Source organism: Callorhinus ursinus, unplaced genomic scaffold (genome assembly GCF_003265705.2).
Source record: "Callorhinus ursinus isolate GAN/ISIS: 27379988/994484 unplaced genomic scaffold, GSC_fseal_2.0 scaffold35, whole genome shotgun sequence".
Classification (NCBI taxonomy): domain Eukaryota; kingdom Metazoa; phylum Chordata; class Mammalia; order Carnivora; family Otariidae; genus Callorhinus; species Callorhinus ursinus.
This window is the reverse complement of record NW_027397097.1, coordinates 6817266-6835739: the sequence shown is the minus strand read 5'-3', so window position 1 is coordinate 6835739 and position 18474 is coordinate 6817266. Positions and strand designations below refer to the sequence as shown.

The following is an 18474-nucleotide window of genomic DNA, read 5'->3' as shown; positions in this document are numbered from 1 at the left end:
CCCCCAAGAAAAGAAACTCAACATAGTCTAGTTTTTTGTATTTTTTTTTTTTGAAAGAGCGAGCACATGCACATTGGGGGAGGGGTAGATGGTGGGGAGGGACAGAGGGAGATGGAGAGAGAGAATCTTAAGCAGGTTCCACACTCAGCGTGGGGGCCAATGCAGGGCTGGATCTCATGATCCTGAGATCATGACGTGAGCAGAAATCAAGTCAGACGCTTAACCAACTGAGTCACCCAGGCGCCCTGGTGAACTATAGTTTTGTGAGAGTGGAAAGGTACCTTAAGTCATGGTAAGAGGCAGGAAAGCTGCTAAGTTGAGTGCAAGTGCAGGGCAGTCGACTGGACTCTTTCATTTCACCATTGTTTTAGCAAAATGTTACAGATTTGAGGGATAATCTGTGGCAAGTCATTCACCAAGGGTTTGCTGTATACCTGGCCCCTCCCAGACCATCTTGGTCCACTTTCCAGCCCCATCATGCCGTCATGTGCCACACACAAATTCTTGCAATTCCTCAAACACTGCATGCTCCTTCCTATCCCTGTGCAACAAAATGGAATTACCTCTACCCGTGCTTTTATCTTTGAACTCCTCATCCTCAAGTACCAGCTCAAATGTCATGTTCTCCTAGTTCTCTAGATTTTCATGCAGAGGAATCCCATGGCACTTGGTGCAGACTTCAATACAACACTTACCACATGAGATGATAATTCTTGTGCCTCTGCCCCAAAAACTGTGAAGTCTTTGGGTTCAGTGAACCAAGACCAGTTTGGAGACTCTTAATAGAGAGATGACCTGAGTGGGCAACAGTGGAGGAGTGAGGGGTCAGATTCATGAGATGGGAGTTAAGAAATAACAGGACTTGGTTGACTGGAGGCAGTAGAATATCGTGGTTAAAGGGTGCAGGGCTTTGCTGCCCAACAGCATAGATTCTAAATCAACCTCTGCCACTTAGTAGGTAAGTTGGGCAAGTTACTTCATCCTGACTTGTTTTTTTTAATCTGTAAAACAGGAATCATGATAGGATATATTTCCTAGGGTTGCTATGAAGATTAACCGATACACATAAAATGCTTAGAACAGTGAGTACCTAGCATATAGTAAGGCTTCCATAAATGTTAGTTGCTGTTTTTGTTGTTATGATAATTATAATTATTATTATTACTGAATATGAAGAGTGAGGGAGAAGGAAATAATGATAAATTCCAGATTTCTAACTTGAGCAGCTAAACATGAGGTGGTATTTTCCCACAGAATGGACACTGAAGAAATAGCAGAATTGAGTGAGAAGATGGCAAATTCAGATTTTTATTAAAACTATTTCTTAGAGTAGTTTTAAGTTCACAGCAAAATTGAGGGGATGATACACAAATTTCCCATATACCCCTGCCCCGTCATGCACAGCCTCCTTCGTTATCAACATTCCCCACCAGAGTGGTACATTTGTTGCAGCCAGTGAACCTAATTGAGACACATCCATAACACCCAAAGTCCACAGTTTACAAGTTCAATTTTTGATAAGCTGAATGAGAAGTGTCCGTGGAACTGCCAGTACAGAAGTCTAGCAGGCTGTAGGATGTAAAAGTCTGTAGTTCATGAGAGTTCTGGGATGGAGATACAGATCTGGAAGTCCCTGCACAGGGTAATTCAAACTATGGGCATGGACAAGCTTGCCAAGTCAAGTGTGTAAGGAGAAGCACAGTGACTCAACACTATTCAAGGTTCTCTCTCACTTCTCTTTAGCTAATCTGTTAGTTACTGCTAGGTTTACCCCAAAACTTAGTTACTTAAAATAATAAGTATTATCTCACAGTTTCTGTGGGTCATGAATCTGGGCCATTTAGCTGAGTGCCTTTGCCTCAAAGTCTCTCCCAAAGCTGTAGTCAAGGTGGTAGCCAGGGCTACAGGCATTTCATGGCATATACTACTACAAGGCTCATTAAAAAATAGAAAAAGAAAAACCCAGCAGATCCTACTTGTGGTCATACTCTATAACTTCCAAGGCTAGGTTAGAAGAGCAGCTTCTATCAGTCTCTCTTTTGGGATACTCACTTTCAAAACCCAGCTGCCATGCTGTGTGGAAGCTCAGGCCACATGGAGAGGCTATGGAAAGGTATTCCAGCTGATAGTTCCCACAGAGGTCCCAGTTGTCAGGCACATGTCAGATGTCAGTAAGGAAGGCTGGGAATCTCAGGGTATATCTAGTCCTGGTACATAGTTTTCACCAGTTCTTCTTTCAACTCTATCACTCATCTTCAAGAATCTTTTTTTTTTTTTAAGATTTTATTTATTTATTTGACAGAGAGAGACAGCGAGAGAGGGAACACAGGCAGGGGGAGTGGGAGAGGGAGAAGCAGGCTTCCGCCGAGCAGGGAGCCCAATCTGGGGCTCGATCCCAGGACCCTGGGAACATGACCTGAGCCGAAGGCAGATGCTTAACGACTGAGCCACCCAGATGCCTCTCATCTTCCAGAGTCTTAAGAGGACTATCAGGAGTATGATCCTAGTAAGAATGGATACACAGGAAGGTAATTCTTACTATCACCAAAAGGCAGGAACATCTTTATACCTCTCTGCTAACTAGTTGTAAAAGGTGGTGGTTTGTAGTGAAAACACTGAACTTGACATAAAAAGGAAGGAATTTAATTTCTAGCTGAGTACTAGTAATGTAGCCTGCAGCAAATCACTTACTTTCTCTGATCTTCAGTTTTATCTGTCCAGTGGGCATAATAACAGCCACCCTGCCTACCTTACAGAATTATTATAAAGATCAAAGGAGCTAACGGGTGAGAAAAGCATTCTTCTGAAAAGTAAAACACTATGCATACGTCAGACCTATAATGCCTTACTGTTACTCATTGGGATTTATATAGGAGGCAAAGGAGCAAATCCTGCCCTTCTTTAAATTTTTGGTGATATGCCTTTTTGCTTTTTTTTTTTTTAAAAGATCTTATTTATTTATTTGAGAGTGAGAGACAGACAGCACGAGAGGGAAGAGGGTCAGAGGGAGAAGCAGATTCCCCGCTGAGCAAGGAGCCCGATGTGGGACTCGATCCCGGGACTCCAGGACCATGGCCTGAGCTGAAAGCAGTTGCTCAACCAACTGAGCCACCCAGGCGCCCCGCCTTTTTGCTTTGACATACATTTGCTTAAATGCCTCCTCTGAGCCTGTCACTGTAACAGGTGAAGAACTCTTTTGTCATAGCTAAGATCCCCTTTCTTCAGTTATAAACTTGAATAAAATGTTTTGCCATTAGACAAGCACTTTTTACAAAGACACTATGAAAACTATGTCAAGTTGATATGCAATTATTATACAGGTTTTAGCCAATTTTCTCTCTGCATGATTGGGGGGAGTCCATTTCTGAACAAAGCACTGACTGGCTGCTTTACTAAATAGCCAACCTCATGTAGCTGTCCCAAGGAACCTTGAAACTCTCCATTTCCCATATCAGATTGTTAGCTGCTCTCAAAGCTTACTCCTCCCCCCGAATTCTCCATCTTGGAGAAATGAGCCAGCATCCACTCAATCACTTAGCCTGGGAATCATCCTTGACTTCTCTCTCTTCATCCATGCTCATTTGCATTTTCACCACCTTCTTTCTCTCAGTCTTAGGGTTTTACCTTTGTAATAGCCCCAGCCTCTTCTGTTTCCATTCTCACTGCCACTCTCTCACTTATACCGAGGCAACAACTTCCTAATACTCTCCCTGCTCAGAGTGCCCCTCCTCCAGTCTCCCTCCCAGCAAACGAATCCTAGATAAAAAAAAAAAAAAAAAATCTAACACTCCTCTCTTCAGCAGATAGAAATACAGCTACTCCACATGTCCAGTCATCCAGCCTCAACAGTGCTACAGCTTAGGTATGATCGTGCTCATTTCACAGGCAAGAAAATTTGGCCTAGAAACTGACTGACTTGAATTCCACGAGGTCTCTCATGGCTAAACTCTCGCTCTTCAGTTAATGCCTCAGGCTTTCCATCTGTAAAACTGGATCAATAAAAAATTTCTCATATACTTGGCATAAAGAGGAAATGAAGAAATAATGCCGGTAAAGGGCCTGGAACAGTGCCTGGCACAGAACACTCGGTTACCTTTACCAATTATTTCCTGATAAAAGTTTTCATTGCTCTTATTACTTCGCTCTTCAGTGTCCAACAAAGAAAGAAAGCAAGGGTTCCAAATCTGATGGACTAGTTCTTTTCCTTTCAGCGCTCCAAGTCCTCCCTGACATAGCCAACTCTTCACCCAGAGTTCATTACCTCTTTGGGCTCGTTTGCCCGCCTGAGACGCGGGGACACGCGGCTGCCGCACTGGGGCAGCGTCAGGACCTAGACTGATGGCGGAGGCACGGCCGTTAGGCTGAGATGTGGACAAGCCGGGCTGAGGCCCGCGCAGGTTAGAAGAGCCATGAACCCATTAGACCTCCGACCTCTAGATAGAGTGCGGTCTTTGATTCCTGTCCAAGGCTCAGGCCTCTGTTTCCTTTTTTGTAGAAAGAGGAATTTATCATTCCTTGTGCCTCCTCTCTCACAGGGTTGCTGTGACGACCCAGAAGTAGGATGACGGAGAGAAAAATTCAGTTATCTCAAGCCCGGAGCCTCAGAAACGGCGAGGAGAAGGGGCCCGGAGCGAGGAGTCACGTAGCCAACGCGGCCAGGTCCGGCCCAGCCTCCGGGGACTCGCCCCCAAACGACTCGTCTCTATGGTGGATGGGGCTCAAATTCCGGTGCGGACTAAGTTGCTCTTCCGGGGTGATTGCCACCGCTTCCGGGGCGGGGTGAGGCTTGCAGCTGGAGTCGCCGTGTTTCAGCTCCCTCCCGGCCTGTGTCTCCGCGCTTGCTGCTGCAATGAGCTTCCTCAAAAGTTTCCCGCCGCCCGGCTCGGCTGAGGGGCTCCGGCAGCAGCAGCCAGAGACCGAGGCTGTGCTGAACGGCAAGGGCCTCGGCACCGGCACACTTTACATCGCTGAGAGGTAAGCGGGGTTCCTGTTTGCCAGTGCCGGCTTCCTGCGCGCAGCCTTCCTCCTGCTGGCGCGAGCTGAGTGGCGGGGCGGGGGCGAGACCGCGATCTCCGGGGCTGCTGCGAGGCTGAGCGCGCGTGCTCCGGGTCGCCTCGGGGAGGCTTCTGCCCGGCCGAAGACTCGATTGTTGTGGCGTCCTCTCCTCCCGAGTCTTCCTCTTTGTCTTCTTCACACGGAGTTCTCTCATGGATTATGCTTTTTACCTGCCTGTTTTCCCGACGTCTGGTGCGTGCGTCGCTCTTTACTCAGGGTTTCGTCTTAAGGTTTTGAGTTTCCAGCCCCTGAGTGAGAATCATCGATGTGCCTCTCTTTCCTGTAATAAGGTGCGGGAGGTGTTGCCCTGGGCAAAATATGTAAGTTTAGAGCGGACTGTGGAGGATTTTAAAAGTTTGGTTAAGAAGTATGGTTTTTCTTCTGTAGGTGTGGATGGGGAGAGGAACATCCTCAACCCTACGCAAGCTGAGGTCATATCCAGAGGGACGAGACTCCCATTTCTCCTTTCCCATTTCTGACTCCCATTTCCATTCCTAGAAGGAATTGCCCTGTTATTTGGCCGCCTGGAGCGCTGTACTTTTACAGTAAGACAGACGTGTCTCAAATTTTATCGTAGTTGTAGGACTCAGGTCCCTATTTCCTTGATACATGGTTCCAGTCATCATCAAGCCCACAATGACACACTGAATCCTTCCCTTCCTTGAAATTTGTCTGACTGCTTTTGTCTACAGCCAGGGAAATTTCTCTCCTTTTAAGAGCTCATGTGATTCCATTGGACCCACACAGAATATCCAGGATGATCTCCCCATTCTGTTGTTAACTGATTAGTGACCTTAATTGCATATACAGATTTTCTCTTGCCATGTGTCAATATATTCACAGGCTTGACACGGGGTAGGGAGGGTTTGAAGGTCCTGGGGGAGGCAAATTTTTGCCTACCACAGAGGGCACAAAAAAATGTAAAGAACCCCTGGTTTGAGGGAGATCTAAACATTGAGCAAAGCTTAGGCTTTTGACCAATGACTGAGATAGGAAATACAGATGGGAGGAAAAGCAAGTTGGGGGTGAGGTGCAGATAATGAGTTTGGTCTGGACATATGTGATTAGTTGGACACAAGAGTGTGTATCTTGGAAGAGTGGAATTAAAGATGGAGATTAGGAAATTATTAGTATAAAGGTTAGCATATACTCATGGGGGATAGGTTAGGTACCCCAGAAGAGAAGAGGGCCAAGGCATATCTACAGTAAGAGGTAGGTTATGGAAGGAGAGACTTGAGAACAGACAAGAGGGAGAAGCAGTCAAAATCTGAAAAGCATCTGTTGGGTAATGACAAGGAGATCTTTAATGATTTTGGGAGAGCAATTTCTTCTAAGTGGTGGAGAGTGCAGCACAGATAGTTAGTCCCTACAACCATCCCTTTTTCTTCATAGTTTCTCTGTATATTGACTTTTTCTATAATATAACTACTGTTGGGGAAGGGAGACAAGGCCCTATGTTTGTCTTTTCATTTTGAAAAACTTCAAACCTAAAGAAAAATCTCAAGTGTTGTTAATTAATACACACAAAGATTCATCAGTTGTTAACATTTTACCACAGTTATCTTTTTTCTGAGCTGTTTGAAAGTTGCAGACATGTCCCTTCATCCATAAATACTTTAGCAAAAATCTCCTAAGAACAAGGACATTGTCCTGTATAATCACAATACAGTTATCACACTGAAGAAATACAACTCCTTTTAAGGTCTTACATGTTTAAAAAAATTTCGTATCAACTTTTCACTGAGAAATCTCTTACCTTCTTTTTTTTTAAAGATTTTATTTATTTGATAGAGAGAGACGCAGCGAGAGAAGGATCACAAGCAGGGGGAGTGGGAGAGGGAGAAGCAGGCTTCCCGCGGAGCAGGGAGCCTGATGCGGGGCTCGATCCCAGGACCCTGGGATCATGACCTGAGCCGAAGGCAGGCGCTTAATGACTGAGCCACCCAGGCACCCCAATCTCTTACCTTCTTTAAGAAAATATTTTTGTAAAATATACATACAAAAAGGAATATACATTATATATGGATGATTTAAAGAATTATAATTAAACCAACCCCTGTATGTCCATCATCTAGGTTAAGAATAAAATATTATGGGGCACCTGGGTGGCTCAGTCGTTAAGCGTCTGCCTTTGGTGCAGGTCATGATCCCAGGGTCCTGGGATCAAGCCCCGCGTCTGGCTCCCTGCTCTGTGGGGAGCCTACTTCTCCCTCTTCCACTCCCCCTGCTTGTGTTCCCTCTCTCACTCTCTCTCTCTTTCTCTCTGTCAAATAAATAAATAAAATCTTTTTAAAAAAATAGAATATTATGAGTACCAGGGACAGCTATATTCATCACTCTTTACTCTTTGTTAGCATTACATCCTTGGTCTCTTTCCACTTTTCTTTCCCCCAAGCTTTTCCAGGTCTTGATAGAATCAAGGCCTCAACAAACCTGGGACGGTTTCCTAGAGGATATGACAAATGAGTATTAACAGCCAGGTGAGTGAGGTGGGGCTGAGGGGAAACATTCTGTTGAGAAGAGACAGGATGCTCAGAGCAAGGGTGAGAAACAATATTTAGTTTGTGCCAGAATATATAATACACCATATTCATCTGAGGGAATGAGGGGAAAAGAGTGGAAAAATAATAAAGCTGGAAAAGGAGAGAGCTATGTTCCATGAGTTTGGCTTATTGCCCAAAGGCTTTGAGAAAATTATTTTAGGATTTTAGGCAAAGAGAGAATAGGGTCTGATTTAATTTAGGTGGTTTCTCAGATGTGTGGAGAGATACAGAACTCTCAGGCTTATTTTCAAAGTTGAGTTTTCATAGGAAGTTGACTTTGTTACTCAGGTAAGGAACGGATCAGAGGCATGAATCATTCAAAATAGATCATGTGAAATGAATAAAGAGGGTAATTAAATTATATCTTAAGCCAAAGTTAATTTTAAACCAAATAATTAAGCCAACCCAAATTCAAAACCTCTTTTCTCTTTCTGTCCTGTTTTTCACCTCATGCCAGGAATAAGGTATAATGATCATACTTGTTCAAAAGCATTAGAAATTAGCAAAACGTTCCTTTGTATTACTGTCTAATTGTTTTTCCCTTTTGTGACTCATGGCTTCTTTGGGTTGGGTATAGTTAATTAGATATTTTGGTTTGGGAGGGCTTTTCTTCTAGAATATGTGAAAAATGAGTAGGAACATAGCAATCAGAGTAAGTGTTGCTTTTGAGTGGAACTTGCTTCAGTTCTGTAGAGTGCATATCCATGTCCATGTATAAGGAACTACAGAGCAATTATCACGTGCTTTTTAAAGACCATAGGGGCACATTGGTGGCTCAGTTGGTGAAGTGCCAGACTCTTGATTTGATTTCAGCTGAGGTCACAATCTTGGGGTTGTGAGATGGAGCCGGATCGAGCTCAGCAGGGAGTCTGCTTGGGATTCTCTTTCTCCCTGCCCCTCCCAGGTCTCTCAAATAAATAAATAAATCTTAAAAAAAAAAAATAAAGACCATAATTTGATAGGCACTGAGTTCATTTTATATTTCAGTTTTTCCATCTTCTAATTGAGTCATTAAAGTTTTGTGGCTCTGGATATTTGAAATCATTTTGGACACCCAAATTTGGACTCTTACTTTCTGAGTTGTGATGATGCTGGGGCATTTTTGAGATGAGAAAAGGGAGTTTATTTGCTTAAAATAATAGAGTTTTAGTAAAGGACTAGCAGTGTTTCTTGGATATGTGAGGACTATTTCATCTCCACATTAAGAAAGCAGTGGACAGAAAAGGCACACATAGCACAATCTAATTACAGTAAGAAAATCTATTTCTTTGGAACTAATGGGGTGAATCATTCTGGAAAATCATTTCTAGAGCTTTTACCTCTTTAAGCTTCTTAAGATTTATCACTTTAAGCCTCCCAGGTTTTCATTTTCTGTTTTTAATAAACATGTTGAAGGGAAATCCTTGCAGATGGCAGTGCATCTTTTCTTGCTTTTGCTTTTTTTAGTCATTGTATTTTAGTGTATTTACAGAGTTGTACACATTTTCACCACAATCTAATTCTGCCTTTGCTTTTGATAAGTGAGGGTCATGTATTATATACATTTAATTGTGTTTGCAGACATGAATTTCCTTTAGGGGGACTGAGGTGTCAAGTTCAACCTCCCCTTACATTGAATGTGAATGATCTCAGACTGCTGGGCTGTCATTTTTCTTACCCAAGGGAGTCCTAGGTTCATTATTGTATTTGTTTTTGCTTGGTTAGAAATGAGACAACTGGGCTTGTTAAAATTGTATCAAAAGTAGAATGATATGGGGGTGTTATTACATTAATTTCTTTTTTTAAATAAAAGTTTATTGAGATAATTCACATAGTATACAATTTAGTAGTCGTTAGTCTATTCACAGAGCTGTGCAACTATCACAATTGATTTTAGAATATATTTTAAAAAATATTTTATTTATTTGAGAGAGAGAGAGAGCACAAGAGGGGGTAGGGGGTAGGGTCAGAGGGAGAAGCAGACTCCCCGCTGAGCAGGGATCCTGATGTGGGACTCGATCCCGGGACTCCGGGATTATGACCTGAGCCAAAGGCAGTCGCTTAACCAACTGAGCCACCCAGGCGCCCTAGAATATTTTCATCACCCCAAAAGAAACCGGCACGCATTAGCAGTCAATCTCTATTTCTCTCTAGCCCTATGCAGCCACTATATCGCATTAACTTTTATCCCATTAACATTTTTTTGTGTGTGGTCTCTTAAGGATCTTTTTGCTACTTTTTTTTTTCCTGCTAAGTGGTGCAGTTCCAGATGGCTGAAGTATTGCCAAAAAATTAGCCAGCCTTTAATCAAAACTCAACATACTGATTTCAGTGATATGTTTCCTTTTATTATACCAATAAAATATTTGCATTTGGCCACTTTTGAAGGAAACCTAGCCTTTATTTGTGGCTTTCTTTTAAAGCTGCAGAATAAGTGAAAGGCTTCATAAAGTCTTTCAATGGGATAAATATTGTCTAACTTGTGGTAAGTATGATTACAGCCATTTCATGTGTATGTCATTTAATGTAGGACTTCTGGAGAAATTAGTGACTCCCAAGCGTCTATTGCATACTTACATGCTGAGCACTAATGCTAGTGGTTTTGAAGAATGTGAAATAAAGGAATATGACCGGTTCTGTCAAGTAGCTCATATTTTGTCAGGGTACATATGAGATTCATTACCACAGAGTTAAGTGCTAAATGGCCTATTACTGCGCATAAGTGCAGTTCAGAAAAAGAAGAGATTATTATGGACTGGAGTAATTGGAGGGAGGGTTCAAGGAGGAGCTGGGACTTAACCATTTGAGGAATTGCAAAAGCAAGGCACCTGAAGACATTCCAAATAAGAACCAGCATGGAAGGCATAGAAACACATGTGACTTAGGAAATTGCGTTTCAGATTTTTTTGAATTGGTAGCTAGAGGAGAAGAAAACAGAATTGGTTTTAAAGAAAGTTCTTGCAGCTGAATTTTATTATTTTAGGAATATTTCTAAACACTAAGCTTGAATTTATTCACATGCATAAAAGTGTCCAAGTTGAACCTTTAGGATTAAATTAGGATTTAATTTGTTAAAATAATCTGCTTTACACGTGTTTTTCAGCCGCCTGTCTTGGTTAGATGGCTCTGGATTAGGATTCTCACTGGAATACCCCACGATTAGCTTGCATGCGGTGTCCAGGGACCTAAATGCCTATCCACGAGAGCATTTGTATGTTATGGTGAATGCCAAATTTGGAGGTATGTATGGTGTAATTTAATCTTGAGCTTCCTTTGGTGGAATATTAAATATCATATATTTAAAAAGCAGCTTTTGATCATAAAGTAATATTCAAGCTATTGACCTCTTTTGGATAATAGTTTATTAAGCAAAATTTCAACTCAGTAAAATAATTTGGACACTGCTTTTTGCTTTCTGTATATATTTGCACTTAAAATTATTCAGTTATTGTGGATTTATGTTTCTACTTTTTCCTGTTGCATTGAATTGTTTATTCTTTTTGTAAAGGCATTTATATTTGGCACCCTTAGAAGCTTGGATCAGTATACTTTGTGCTTCCAAGAGTTTAGTGTAGAACCTGTTTTTTTGTTTCGTTTTATTAGAAAAGTGGTTCTCAGTTGGGCACAGTGTTGTGTGTCCCCCCCCCGCCCCCGCCTTAGGCAGTAACATTTCGATTGTCATGACTGGAAGGGGCATAGAATGCTACTGGCATCTCGTAGTTAGAGGCCAGAGATGCTACTTAACATCCCATAAGGCAGAGGACAGCCTCCCACAGTCAGGAATTACCCAGTCCAAATGTAAGTAGTGCCAAGGTTGAGAAACCCTGTGGTACAAGATTCCCAAGTTTTTTGCAATTGAAATGATTAGAAAGATTCATAAAAATCTAGTGAAAGTGATGAAAGAAGGGGTAAGAAAGAGAAAAAAATCCATTTTGAGGTTGTTGACAATGGGTTGTGTAGGAATTCCAAATGAGAACTTAGGTACAAAATTAAAACTTGTGTTTAATTTTTGAAAGCATGACTAAATGAGAAGTTTTTCCTGTATTGTGTTAGTTTAATATGCTCAACTTTTGTAAAATGCAGGACTTTGTGACTGAAAGGACAATTTGTTACATTTTTACAGTTCAGTAAAAGCACAAATTCATGTGCTTTTAAAATAATGGGTTGCCTTTCTCTGAAATAGTGTATAAGAGACAGTCCCATGAATTTACCTGTTAAGCTATTGCTCCTCCAATTTAGTATTTTAATATGATTTCAGATATAAGATGACCACTTATAATTAGTGTGACATTAATTATCTAATAGCTTTTAGGGCTTTTGGCAAGCCCTGTCTCATCAGCCCTGCCTGATTCAGCTATCTGAAAATATTTTTGTTATAAGATTTCAAACACTTGCCATTGGAAAAAGTGCAAAGATAGATAATCTAATGAAATTTGAAAGAGAGGGTAAGGAAAAGAAAAAGCTGTTGACCCTGGGTTGTAGTAAGACTTCCAAATGAGGAGGTATTGGGCACAAAGTTCACTTTCCAAGTAGGTGCAACTCTGATTTTATAACCAAGATTATTATATTTCATGTTTAGTTTAAGCCATTCATTCATAGAATTGCAAAGACTTAGAGGTAACCTTGCCAGTCATTTCCAAATCCTGGTGTGAAATGCCCATAGATAGTGGAGAGCATTAGCTTTGGCCAAAGGTGTATGTCAAAAAATTAGGTTAGAGAGGTAGGGCTTCAATAAAGCTAGCTAAAGAGAAAAACACATTGTTGGATGAGACTGTCATTAGCTTGGTAAGCAAGTTATTTTCGTCTCTCTCAGCCTCAATTTCATCCAGAAAAATGAGGGGATTGTAGTAGTCTTTAGTTCTTAAACCTGGCTGTACAGTAGAAACACCTGGGGAGCTTGTTAAAAATACAAATACCAGGAGTCCCAAACTAGGCAGTAAGGATTCAGTAGGTTTGGGATAGCTATTTTAAATGTTTGCTCTATATGATTATTTTCCTGAAATTGATGGGACTGTGATTAATTCTTTCTTACTAAACTAAGTCAGACTTCACTATCTTACTAAGAAGTAGAATCCTCCTGGGTCACATTTATGTAGTAGTTCTCCAGTTCCATTTATGTGGGATTCAACTCTTCTCATAAGTTACGTGTGTTTGGATCCTGTTTTCCCAGCCTTTGTTCCTCTCATCCTGATTCTCCAAGCTTCAGTTGTTTGTTTCTCTTTGGAACCTCCATAAACCTTATTAAAGTGGACTTTCAGCTTATAGTTGAGGATATTAGATTATTTTTAAAATAACTAAAAACTTATTCCCACTGTTGAAAATTTAGAAAGGTTTAGAGACTGAAAATACGGCAGATACTATGATCTAGCATGAGATGATGAGTGTTGGTCATGGTTGTGTTTTTTTCTTACTTGCAAAAATACTGTATTGCATTTATATTTCTTGCTTAAGGTAGATTCCTGGGGTATAAAACAGATTGTTATAATTGTTACTTCTAGGGAGAGGAACTAGAGTGGTAGGGGCTTACTTTTTCCTTGGACTATATCTACACTCTTTCAATTATTTTTATACCAGCATATATTACTTATAATATAAAAAGTAATGTTCATTCATTTATAGAATAATAGTTCTAATATACCATTTTGTTTTTTAAAATACTGAAAAAGTTTGGTAATACCATAATGTATTCAATTCAACTGTTCAGAGTTATTTAGAATTCTCCAGTATTTTTGTATTATTTCACTTGTTTACAGAGGACAGTATAACAATGTAACTGTATAACAGCAACAGGACAAAAAAAGTCCTGTGAAATCTGTGATTTAAAATTGTTAATACTGGGCATTTAAAATTTTTTCCTTTTTTGCTTATCTGTATTTTTTCATTCTATATTCAGCTTGTATAACTTAGAAAAAAAAGCATTTAGATACCCCCTATAATTGATTCCTATGAGTAGAATTGCTGCTTTAAAGGTACTACTTTTAAAGCTCTTAACATATATTGTCAAATTGCTTTCCAGAAAGTGTATATCAGTTTACACTTTCAATAATAGTATAAGAATCTTTTTTTTTTTTAAAGATTTTATTTATTTATTTGAGAGAGAGAGTGAGAGAGAGCATGAGAGGGGAGAGGGTCAGAGGGAGAAGCAGACTCCCTGCTGAGCAGGGAGCCCGATGTGGGACTCGATCCCGGGACTCCAGGATCATGACCTGAGCTGAAGGCAGTTGCTTAACCAACTGAGCCACCCAGGCGCCCTAGTATAAGAATCTTTCTACCTTATTTTCGTCTGCATGGAGAATTAAAATTTTTTTAAATGGTAACTTTAATATGCTAAACAACATTTAATTTATATTTTTATGTGTTTTTTTAATTTAAATTCAGTTTAGTTAACATATAGTGTATTATTAGTTTCAGGGGTAGAATTTTATTTTTTTAAGATTTTATTTATTTATTTGAGAGAGAGAATGAGATAGAATGAGCATGAGAGGGGGGAAGGCCAGAGGGAGAAGCAGACTCCCTGCTGAGCAGGGAGCCCGATGCGGGACTCGATCCTGGGACTCCAGGATCATGAGCTGAGCCGAAGGCAGTTGCTTAACGAACTGAGCCACCCAGGCGCTCCTCAGGGGTAGAATTTAGTGATTCATTAGTTGCATATAACACCCTTAATTTATATTTTTAAGATTATTAGTTTGAACATGTTTTGAGAGTCTATTTAAGTATTTTGTTGACCTGGTTTTTAAATCTTGTATATTTTTTATTTTTTAAGATTTTTTTTTTTTAAGATTTTATTTATTTATTTGACAGAGAGAGACACAGCGAGAGAGGGAACACAAGCAGGGGGAGTGGGAGAGGGAGAAGCAGGCTTCCCGCTGAGCAGGGAGCCCGATGCGGGGCTCGACCCCAGGACCCTGAGATCATGACCGGAGCCGAAAGCAGATGCTTAACGACTGAGCCACCCAAGCGTCCCTAAGATTTTATTTATTTATTTATTTATTTGTACTTTATTTTTATTTGTATTTTGATACTTTTGGAAATAAGAAACACCTGGTGCTTCCCCACAAATGGTCTGAGGAGCAATGCTCTAAAGTGGTGCTTTTCAACCCTGATTGCACATGACACTGACCTGGAGGAGTTTTTAAAGAAATGCCCATACCAGGAATCATACCACACATCAGTAATTTTTTCTCTTTTTGACATTTTTTTTTATTATGTTATGTTAATCACCATACATTACATCATTAGTTTTTGATGTAGTGTTCCATGATTCATTGTTTGCGTATAACACCCAGTGCTCCATGCAGAACGTGCCCTCTTTAATATCCATCACCAGGCTAACCCATCCCCCCACCCCCTCCCCTCTAGAACCCTCAGTTTGTTTCTCAGAGTCCATAGCCTCTCATGGTTTGTCTCCCCCTCTGATTTCCCCCCTTCATTCTTCCCCTCCTGCTATCTTCTTCTTTTTTTAAACATATAAAGTATTATTTGTTTCAGAGGTACAGGTCTGTGATTCAACAGTCTTACACAATTCACAGCGCTCTAAGATTTTATTTATTTATTTATTTTTAAGATTTTATTTATTTATTTGACAGAGACAGAGATAGCTAGAGTAGGAACACAAGCAGGGCGAGTGGGAGAGGGAGAAGCAGGCTTCTCGCTGAGCAGGGAGCCCGATGTGGGGCTCAATCCCAGGACCCTGGGATCATGACCTGAGCCGAAGGCAGATGCCTAACGACTAAGCCACCCAGGCATCCTCTAAGATTTTATTTTTAAGTAATCACTATACCCAAGGACTTGAACTTAGAACTCTAAGAGCAGGAATCTCATTCTCTACTGACTGAGCCAGCCAGGCACCCCTAAAAGTTTTATTTTTTAAGTAATCTCTACATTCAGTGTGGGGCTCAAAGTTAAAATCCCGAGATCAAGAGTCAGTGTCCTCTACTAACTGAGTCAGCCAGGTGCTCCGACCTGGTTTTTTAAAATTATGAAATAATTCAAACGTTGAAAGGTACAGAGAGTAATAAAAAATTTTCATTATTCATTATCTAGCATAAATTCTAACATTTTTTTCATGGTTACTCTAGTTAGAAATAAACTAAATTTTTTTCATAGTTACTCTAGAAATAAAACTGGGGGTGCCTGGGTAGCTCAGTCAAAGTGTCCGACCCTTGATTTCTGCTCAGGTCATGATCTGAGGGTCCTCAGATGGAGCCGTGTGTCTGGCTCTGCGCTCAGCGGGGAGTCTGCTTGAGATTCTTCCTGTCCCTCTCCCTCTGCCTCTCCTCCCCGCTCGCTCGCTCTCTCTTTCAAAATAAATAAATAAATCTTTAAGAAAAAAAAAAACTGTATCAGTACTGTTAATCCTTTTCATACCTTTCCCATTTTGTTTCATATTTTATCTCCAAAGTTAAACATTATCCTAAAGGCAATATGTGTCCTTCCCATCTAAGCTTTTAGATTTTTACTGAATATGTATAAATCCATAAGCAATATAATGCTTTTGTTTTGTGTTAAACTTTTAATATGTAAGTGGTATTATTTATATATATTCTTTTTTTTTTTAAGATTTTATTTATTTATTTGACAGAGATAGAGATACCGACAGCAGGAACACAAGCAGGGCTAGTGGGAGAGGGAGAAGCAGGCTTCCCACTGAGCAAGGAGCCAGATATAGGGCTCAATCCCAGGACTATGGGATCACGACCTGAGCTGAAGGCAGATGCCCAACGACTGAGCCACCCAGGCGCCCCTATTTATATATATTCTGCAATTAGTTTTTTCACTCAGTTACATTTTTTAATCTATGAGTTTTGATACATATAAATATTTGTTCCTTTTTAACTGCTGTCTATAAAACATAATATGATCGGGTTACAATACATGTTTCCTTTTTTTAAATTAACATTAATTTTTAAAATTTTCATATTTCAGTAAACATTTATGTATAAACTCCTTGTGTACATAATAAATATAGAGATGAGGAATTGCTGCGTATTAGGATATGCACACCTCCAGAATACTTGTAGCAGTTCCTGCTTCCACTGTGCTAGTTCTCTTCATTGAACATTTGTATTTTTTTCTTGCCTACAGACTTTGGCAATTTATCTGTTGGGTTTGCTATGGGCCTTAGTTTTCTCATCTGTAAATTATTGGTGATAAATCACATCAGCGGTTTACAAACTGCTACTGAACCCCTTGTTTCATGGTAAAAGGTAAGAGAGACAGATGACAGTGGAACTGTACTTGTTAGAGGCCTAACTGTTTGGGTTTCTTCACCCCCACCACGACTTCAAAGGGGGCTTGGAATCCCTAGGGCTCAGTGAAAGTCCACAGTCTTTTTTAGCTCTAAAATTACCATGTTCTTATAATTTGAAGTAAAAACTGTATTGCAGTATTTAGATACGTCAATAAGCATCCTTTATGAAATTATTTTAGGCTGCTTTTTTTCCAAAACAAAAAACATCATTTAAAAAGTTATTTTTATTCCCTTCCTAGAGGAATCAAAAGATTCTGTTGCTGAAGAAGAAGACAGTGATGATGATGTTGAACCTATTGCTGAATTCAGATTTGTACCTAGTGATAAATCAGCATGTGAGTATTCTATAGAATTGATTCCTTTCCCTTTATGTACCAAGCACCCCCCCACCCCCACCCCCCACACTTTACCGTTATCCTCATTACCTTCTGTTCCGTTGCTTTTTCTTCATTTTAACATCTGTCATATTGTTGAGGACCAGATACCTGTTAATATCAAAGATTGTCAGTGTGGTGAGAGTATAGGAGACTATGTTATTTGGTGTATTTTGTGAATAAAGAGATCTGGTTATTTTTACTGACTTGATGCTGTTGACTTTGAATCTTACCAGATAGAGGGCAAGGGTCATGGCAGTTCTAAAGTGGAAGATGCCAGGATAGCTGGAAAAGAGTCCTATCAACTAAAAGGGGCTCCGCCCTGATACCAGCAGTCTGACCAAGACCCTGACTCTTTTCCTCAGAAAGTCCAGCCAGGCATGAAGAGATCTCAACATTATCTTAAAATGAACTATTATTATTTTGTGACTTGTCCATTGCCATCAAGTACTTCTCAAGATTGATTTTCCTTGGAATTTAGCAGGTTTTGTAAATACTGTGACTCTGGTATATTTCTTGTCTACTCATTGAATTTATTTGTACTGGTGGTTATATTATTAAATTTTTATTCTACACTGGCCAGAAAAGAATGTTCATTACAATTTAACTTCCTTGTTCAGTGGAGGCAATGTTTACTGCAATGTGTGAATGCCAGGCTTTGCATCCTGATCCTGAGGATGAAGATTCAGATGATTATGATGGAGAAGAATATGATGTGGAAGCAAATGGTTAGTGAAACGGATTTTTTTAAATGTGTGTGTGTTTCATTTTAAGCACTTATTTGTACTAAAGGTATGGGATTATGGTTCTTTATATCTCTATTAAATACTCATAGTGTGGTTATTAATAAAAGTGAATGGCACAATTCATGTCTAAGCCAAACTGGAAAAATAGTTGGACTTTCCAAGCTTGAAGGTAAAAAATAGATATTATTGTGAGCAGAAAATGGATAGAGATAAATGGAAGGGAAGAAAACAATGGATGAGAAAGTGGGTGGTTGGAAGAATCTTTTAAGTTGATGCAGCTGCTTCTAGAGAACAAAGCCTTTTCCCTCCACCACTTGAAATCTTTATCATCTACATCTTTACTTAACATAATCCTTCAGACAACTCACTACCAAAGTCATTTTCTCCCCCCAGAACCATACTTCATTTATCTAAGATTATTTCTCTTTGCCTCCCCCAGACCAGAATACTGTCACTAACCTGGTAGAGTCTTATAACTTGAAGTGCCTGCTCTTCTCTTTTCTTCTTCCCACTGCTCTCATGTCCAC

The 18474-nt window shown here is 40.1% G+C and overlaps 1 protein-coding gene and 1 long non-coding RNA gene across 2 annotated transcripts in view; one reads left to right on the top strand and one right to left on the bottom strand.

The window, feature by feature from the left end:
* Window positions 1-1284: 1284 nt before the first annotated feature.
* LOC141370469 (uncharacterized) lies at window positions 1285-4778 on the bottom strand. The gene is made up of 2 exons (XR_012374520.1): window positions 4262-4778; window positions 1285-2503 (listed from the first exon to the last, which is right to left on the bottom strand). It is a non-coding gene; the product is annotated as an uncharacterized lncRNA (long non-coding RNA).
* The window catches only part of CLNS1A (chloride nucleotide-sensitive channel 1A), a 49810-nt gene continuing 36092 nt past the window's right edge, over window positions 4757-18474 (top strand). The window contains exons 1-4 of the mRNA XM_025894417.2: window positions 4757-4974; window positions 10681-10817; window positions 17067-17162; window positions 17822-17929. Coding sequence (XP_025750202.1) covers window positions 4850-4974; window positions 10681-10817; window positions 17067-17162; window positions 17822-17929 — 466 coding nt within the window. The 5' untranslated portion in view covers window positions 4757-4849. The remainder of the gene's footprint in view (window positions 4975-10680; window positions 10818-17066; window positions 17163-17821; window positions 17930-18474) is intronic.